This window comes from Daphnia magna, unplaced genomic scaffold (assembly GCF_020631705.1).
Source record: "Daphnia magna isolate NIES unplaced genomic scaffold, ASM2063170v1.1 Dm_contigs195, whole genome shotgun sequence".
In the NCBI taxonomy this organism is placed as follows: Eukaryota; Metazoa; Arthropoda; class Branchiopoda; order Diplostraca; family Daphniidae; genus Daphnia; species Daphnia magna.
In genome coordinates this window covers 62,258-69,386 of record NW_025533168.1, presented here as the reverse complement: position 1 = coordinate 69,386, position 7,129 = coordinate 62,258, and the positions used below count along the sequence as shown (strand labels likewise).

The window sequence follows — 7,129 nt, the reverse complement described above, 5'->3', positions numbered from 1 at the left end:
CACATATCCCTTCGTTATCTGTTGCGTCTTCGCTAACACCCCATGGACTAATTCGGGTAAGCTTTTGACCTTTTTTAAGTAGCAGTGGTTCATTTGACAGATTCGTGACTGGAACGCGGACATGAATTCCTTCTATGTTTACCAGACAGTGCGGTATTACCCATTCTCTGCTGGGAAAGGCTGAATGGGCCCTCTCCACAATTGCCGTATGACTGTTTGATTTCTCGATGCTTATTCGGATGAATTTCATTGTCCTGACGGGAATAACACATGTCTCTTGCACGTATCTTACGACATGAACGGGTGGTGATTCGGGTGAGAGAGTGATGGCGGCCAGTAACCCGTTTTCATCGTCGATTTTTTCTTCTATGGGGTTTTTAACCTGTCCCGAGCCTTCGGGATTTACTAAGATATCACAGATAGGTAATTCAGGGAACATAACAGCTTCCATTTGAAACCGATCATGGAGGCTTGGTCGGACACCTACGTTGCTTTTACCCATCCAATCAACACCCAAGATTAGTGGGAACAAAGATTGTTCTACCACCCTTACTTTGTGTAGGTCCACGACACGGTCTTTGAATCTAATTGTTAGCGAGATTTCTCCCACTACGGCAACCCGTTCTTTGTTGAAACTCAACAAAGTCCCTCCTGTTAGATGTTCATTTTTTAGTAAATGATGAACCATTTTTGTTTCGATTACGCTGTACATGGCTCCTGTATCGACCATGGCCTTTACGGGGCCCACTCGTGCGACATGAACTTCGATTAGAGCCAGATTGGTTGGTTTGAGGACTTTTTGCACATTTATTGCCGCTCCTGCCCCGATGGGGCGGCTTGCCCATTTCCCGAATTTGGTTTTGACAAACGTGGGTTAGGATGGGGGCAATCTCTTGCAAAGTGTCCAAATCCGTTGCAATTGTAACATTGGATTTCGTTTCTTGTACCTGGGGGACGTCGATCAAACGAGACTTGTTTGATCGCTGGTTTCACCGGACCGGATGTAGTAGATTGGTTTGCGCTCCGGTTCAGAAATGACACCTGATTGACGAGTGTTTCTATTGCCTGAGACAAAGAATTAGAATCCTTCGTGCTCATGGGAGGTGAAACACTACTCGCTGACGCTGCCGTTGAGTCTGAAGGGGACTCGCTGATAGATTCTAGTCGACGAAGTTCGGTGAGGAAAGCATTAACTGTCGCTGGCGGATTACCCATCATTACTGATCGTAATTCGGGACGGATTAGTCCGCGGATGAGGAAAGGAATCATCTCTCCATCGTTGATAGGAATAGCTCTGCGGCGGCATAATTTGACTTTATCCAGTACATAAGCCGAGCCAGTTTCATTCGGCAATTGCTTTCTTTCTTCTACTTGTATTTGCCACTGACTTTCCGTTAATTGTATTTCAAAGGTTCCACGTAAGTTATTCAGCCAGTCGGCCCATAGTGGTATATTTGTTCCTATTTCTTCGTGCCAGGTGAGAGCCTTCCCATACAAGGAGCTAATGGCGGCCCTTCTCTTGTCAGCATCTTGCCAACCTTCTGCTAACGCTTTTCGATTAACCAGTTGTAGCCAGTCTTGTAGTGATTCGTCTTTTGATCCCGAGTATTTGACATCGGAGTCCAGCGTAGTCCGAATCGCTACCGCTGGGGCCGGTACTGGATTCACGGGGGCAGCTACGACAGGTGCTGCAAGTAAACGATTTGCTAGGGCCGTGAGTACGTCCTGTTGTTGACGCATTTGTTGTTGCTGAATTTGAAATTGCTGTTGTTGCAACTGTTGATTGGCCGCCAGATTGGCCAATGCTTCTGCTAGAGCGTCTTGATCCATTTCTATTTTATTGGGACTTGTGAATCGTGATACCAGTTTGTTTTGGCACCGACTAGGATGACACTTACAATGCTCGTTGCAATACCTTTCGTTCTGGACGCATACGCACCCTTTACAGGAGGTTACTTTACAACCACAGCTTGATCGTGAGGACATCAGTTTTTCCTAGCCCCTATTTTGTCGGATACCCTGAGACACCAATGTGTCGATTAGGGAGTGGCTCTGATCTGTAAGACACTAAATGTGTCAATTAAGAACCGACGCTGAGCTGTAAGACACTAAATGTGTCAATTAAGAACCGACGCTGAGCTGTAAGACACTAATTGTGTCATTTATAGACTTAAATGAAGCTATTAAGACACTAAATGCGTCAATTAAATGCAGAAACTGGTTTATTAAGGTACAAGATAAGGTACACTTTAACTGAGTTAAGACACGAGACGTGTCATTTGAGGCGATGAGAACTTTTTAACTTGAGATCAACTGGTAAAACACAGACAAAAAATTAATCAACAAAATGGATTTCCATCCATCCCATATCTCCACCCCATATCTCTTCTTCTTCTTCTTGCTTCTTCTTTGCCGCCTCTGCAAGCTTTAGTCTTTCGCACCTTTCCTTGACTCTTCTTTCTTCTGTGCTTTCTTCTTTGGTCTTCCTCAGTTTTTCCTCTTCTGCTCTTTTCTTAGCCTTTCTCGATTCTTCCTCTTCTGCTTTCCTCTTGGCCTTTCTCGATTCTTCCTCTTCTGCCTTCTTCTTAACCTTTCTCGACTCTTCCTCTTCTGCCTTCTTCTTAACTTTTCTCGACTCTTCCTCTTCTGCCTTCTTCTTAACCTTTCTCGACTCTTCCTCTTCTGCCTTCTTTTTAACTTTTCTCGACTCTTCCTCTTCTGCCTTCTTCTTAACCTTTCTCGACTCTTCCTCTTCTGCCTTCTTCTTGCAAATTTCTGAAATCCTCAATCTTTCCCACCTTTCTCTGGCTCTTCTCTCTTCTCTCTCGGCCACTGTCTCTTCCCTGACTCTTCGAAGGGGCGCAAAGTATTCCGACTTACTAGGGAGTCGAACTTGTCGTTTTCTTCTTCCTCCTTTTCTTCCACCAATCTGGTTTGCTTCCGTCCTATCTTCCTTTTCTTTGGCCTCTCTTTGGCGCCTTTCTTCAATTGCGGCTTCGCGGATCTTCTTTTCCCTTTCCCTATCTTTCCAGCGAGCGACAAACCTGCGCGCCCTTTCTTCTTCACTTACCGAGTTGGTGTTTAATGGAGACGGACCCAGGTGTCGTTTGGAAACAGCAGAAATAATGAACGGGGTAGATATAGCAAACGGGGCGGCTACATCAGACGGGGCGGTTACAACAAACGGAGCAGCCGCAACAGACGGGGCGGAAAAAACAACCGAGGAAGATGACGGGGACGAAATAACAGACGGGGCAGACGACAGGGCAGAAGCAACAACCAGGGCAGATGACGGGGCAAAAATAACAGGCGGGGCAGACGATGGGGCAGACGTAACAACCGGGGCAGATGACGGTGCAAAAATAGCAGGCGGGGCAGACGATGGGGCAGACGTAACAACCGGGGCAGATGACGGTGCAAAAATAACAGACGGGGCAGAAGCAACAACCGGGGCAGATGACGGGGCAAAAATTACAGACGGGGCAGGTAGACTGGACGGGGCAGGTATATCAACCGGGGCAAGTAGACTAGACGGGGCGGGTATACCAACCGGGGTCGATGACTGGGCAGGTAGACTAGACGGACTTGTTGAGGAAAACACCACGGATCTAGCTGGCCCGGAAGAACTGGCTGCTGCTGCTGCAGCTTCTCGTTTTCTTCTTTCCTTTTCGAAATTGTAATGGTTCTTCCTCTTCTTTTGCCGATCCGACAACTTCCTCTTCTTCTTTCCTACTTTTCTTTTTTTTTTTAGAGATTAATTTTAATTAGTTTAGCCTGAACAAATTTGTGACGCGATTGCGTCAACAAGTTGTGACGCGAATGCGTCAGCACTAAACTAGTTTGCGACGCAAATGCGTTAGCAAAATTACGACGCACCGGCGTCAGTAATCGAATCTTAACTAGTTTGCGACGCAAATGCGTTATCAAAATTACGACGCACTGGCGTCAGTAATCGAACTTAATTAACTTGCGACGCAAATGCGTTAGCAAAATTACGACGCACCAGCGTCAGTAATCGAACTTAATTAACTTGCGACGCAGATGCGTTAGCAAGATTACGACGCACCAGCGTCAGTAATCAGACTTAACTAACAAATTAACTAAACTAGCAATACTTATTCTCCATGTCCGGCACGTGTTGAGCAGCGTCAAATCCCACTTCTGACACCAAATGTTAAGAATCACAACGCAAAACGCTTCACAAATAAACGAATTTGTATTCTAGTGCACAAATACAATGCTTAGTCGCAAAAAACCGAGAGCCTACCGACCGTAGCTCTTACTCTCACGACTCTTCAGCGGCAACTGGCGCCAAAACTGCAGGGGGGCGCCTTTTATGCGGGTTCAAGAGGGCAGGGTAGGTCAAGGGCGGGGCCAATCAGGTCAAGGTAGGGAATAATATTCTTACAAAGTACACGCCCGCGCATTCTAGCGGTCAACTTAACAATTACATGAACAGATTTTGACATTTCATAACAAGACCGTTCCTATTTGCATCCCTCAAACAACCACCAATTCATTGTATTCTGATGAGCTTTTTTGACTGCATTCCAACACCTTTGAGAGACCGTTCCCTTTTGCATCCCTCAAACAAGCCCCAATTCATTTTGTTTTCTCCAGCTCCCTTGACTGTGTTCCAACAATCTTCAGAGACCGTTCTCTTTTGCAGTCCTCAAACCACAGCTATTGGATACTGTTCTCAACAGCTCCATTGACTGCGTTCCAACACTTTTAAGAGACCGTTCCCTTTTGCAGTCCTCAACCCACAGCTATTGGATACTGTTCTCAACAGCTCCACTGACTGCGTTCCAACAGTTTTAAGAGACCATTCCATTTTGCAGACCTAAAACAACCACTATTGCATACTGTTCTCAACAGCTCCCTGTTGCGTTCCAGCACTTTTAAGAGACCGTTCCCTTTTGCAGCCCTCAAACAACCACCAATGCATTTTGTTCCCAACAGCTCCACTGACTGCGTTCCAACACATTTTAGAGACCGTTCCCTTTTGCATCCCCCCAAACAAGCCCCAATTCATTGTTTTCACCAGGTCTATTGATTGCATTCCAACACTTTAAGAGACTGTTCCCTTTTGCATCCTTAAAACAAACCCCAATTGATTTTGGTTCCACCACCTCTGTTGGCTGCATTCCAGTACTTTTCAGAGATCGTTCCCTTTTAGCTTACTTCAAACAAGCCCCAATTCACTGTGTTTTCACCAGCTCCATTGACTGCATTCCAAATATTTTCAGAGACCGTTACATTTTACATTCTTCAAACAGACCCCATTTCATTGTGTTTTCACCAGCTGTGTCGACTACATTCCAACACTTTTCAGAGAACGTTCCCTTTTGCATCCCCCCAAGCAAGCCCCAATTCATTGTTTTCACCAGGTCTATTGATTGCATTCCAACAATTTTAGAGACCGTTCTCTTTTGCATCCTTAAAACAAACCCCAATTGATATTGGTTCCACTACCTCTGTTGGCTGCATTCCAGCACTTTTCAGAGATCGTTCCCTTTTAGCTTCCTTCAAACAAGCCACAATTCACTGTGTTTTCACCAACTCCATTGACTGCATTCCAAATATTTTCAGAGACCGTTACTTTTTACTTTCTTCAAACAGGCCCCATTTCATTGTGTTTTCACCAGCTGTGTTGACTACATTCCAACACTTTTCAGAGACCGTTCCCTTTTGCATCCCCCCAAACAAGCCCCAATTCATTGAGTTCTTACATCTCCTTAAGAGACCGTTCCCTGTTGCATCCAAACAAGCACCAATTCATGTTTTCTTAACATGTCTATTGACTGCGTTCCAACAACCTTTAGACACCATTTCTTTTCTTATCCCTCAAAGAACCATCATTACATTTTTTTTCTTAACAGCTCAATTGAGTGCATTCCAACACCATTAAGAGATTGTACCCTTTTGTTCCAGTGCACGTGCTTCCATTGGTTCGATTCGAGAGGGTTCACGTAACTTTTTCTACCTGGAAAAAGGTCGACCACCTGAAAAGGGTTCGAACTGCCGCCGGTTAGGCTTAACATTTTTCTTTCAAATTTTCGTGGACAGGGCGGGTAAAAAGACGGACTGGGGAAAACGGCGGGCAGGTGTAGACCTACGGGCAGAGCGAGAGGCAGGGCGAGATCCGCGGGCAGGGCGAGACCCGCGGACTGGTTGGAAACGACGGGCATTGGTAGGACACTTAATCTGCAAGTAAAGGACCAAGAAAGGAGCACGGGCATGGCCTTGGGGGAAATTCCCAAGTGCGCTCAACCGTCATTGGTTTTCTCTCCATTGTTTGGTACGTGTATGAGTGGTACGACTTGACAATGCGTGGATTAATGGGCTTAAAGTGATTAATAAATCGTAAGAAGATTAAGTGGCTTAACATGGATGAAGTGGCTTAACGTGGATTAAGCGGCTTTACATGGATTAAGAGGCTTAAAGTAGATTAAGGTGTAAAAAGTATAAGGGGTATTAAAGTAAAAGTCGACTAACTTGCAGCAGACAATACAAGTATAACTCAACTAACGTGCAGCAGACAATACAAGTATAACTGAACTAATGTGATGCAGACAATACAAGTATAACTCAACTAACGTGCAGCAGACAATAAAAGTATAAGTCGACTAAATGCACAGCAAACACTGAATACTAGACTTCACCTATTACCGCCCTGGGACGGGCCGCCGTATACTAGTACTTCTACATGTAAACAGAATCAAATATACTTGTATTCAATGTGAATACACTGTTATACCATGAGTTTTTACTTCTATATGTAAACAGGATCAAATATACTTGTATTCAATGTGAATTCACTGTTATATTATGAGTTTATACTTCTACATATAAACAGAATCAAATATACTTGTATTCAATGTGAATACACTGTTATACTATGAGTTTTTACTTCTACATGTAAACAGAATCAAATATACTTGTATTCAATGTGATACACTGTTATATTATGAGTTTATACTTCTACATGTAAACAGGATCAAATATACTTGTATTCAATGTGAATACACTGTTATATTAAGAGTTTATACTTCTACATGTAAACGAATCAAATATAATTGTATTCAATGTGAATACACTGTTATACCATGAGTTTTTACTTCTACAT

General features: G+C 44.1%; 2 protein-coding genes across 2 annotated transcripts; both read right to left on the bottom strand.

The window, feature by feature from the left end:
• Positions 1-807: 807 nt before the first annotated feature.
• On the bottom strand, positions 808-1,830 carry LOC123467561. The gene is made up of 2 exons (XM_045167433.1): positions 1,539-1,830; positions 808-1,313 (listed from the first exon to the last, which is right to left on the bottom strand). The coding sequence occupies exons 1-2, from the start codon at positions 1,828-1,830 to the stop codon at positions 808-810; spliced, it is 798 nt and encodes a 265-aa protein (XP_045023368.1).
• Positions 1,831-2,335: 505 nt separating this feature from the next.
• LOC123467560 (eukaryotic translation initiation factor 4 gamma-like) lies at positions 2,336-3,733 on the bottom strand (the record flags this gene model as incomplete). Its single annotated transcript, XM_045167432.1, has 1 exon — positions 2,336-3,733. A coding segment is annotated over one exon (1,398 nt), but the record flags the coding sequence as incomplete, so codon positions are not given.
• Positions 3,734-7,129: the final 3,396 nt, after the last annotated feature.

What these genes read in the sequence shown, in the direction of transcription:
- LOC123467561 (XM_045167433.1), bottom strand. Translation starts at nt 1,830, where the DNA reads ATGGATCAAGACGCTCTAGCAGAAGCATTGGCCAATCTGGCGGCCAAT. An exon ending in TCGAAAAGCGTTAGCAGAAG is followed by an intron (nt 1,314 to 1,538) that starts GTTGGCAAGATG and finishes TACTGGATAAAG; the next exon opens with TCAAATTATGCCGCCGCAGA.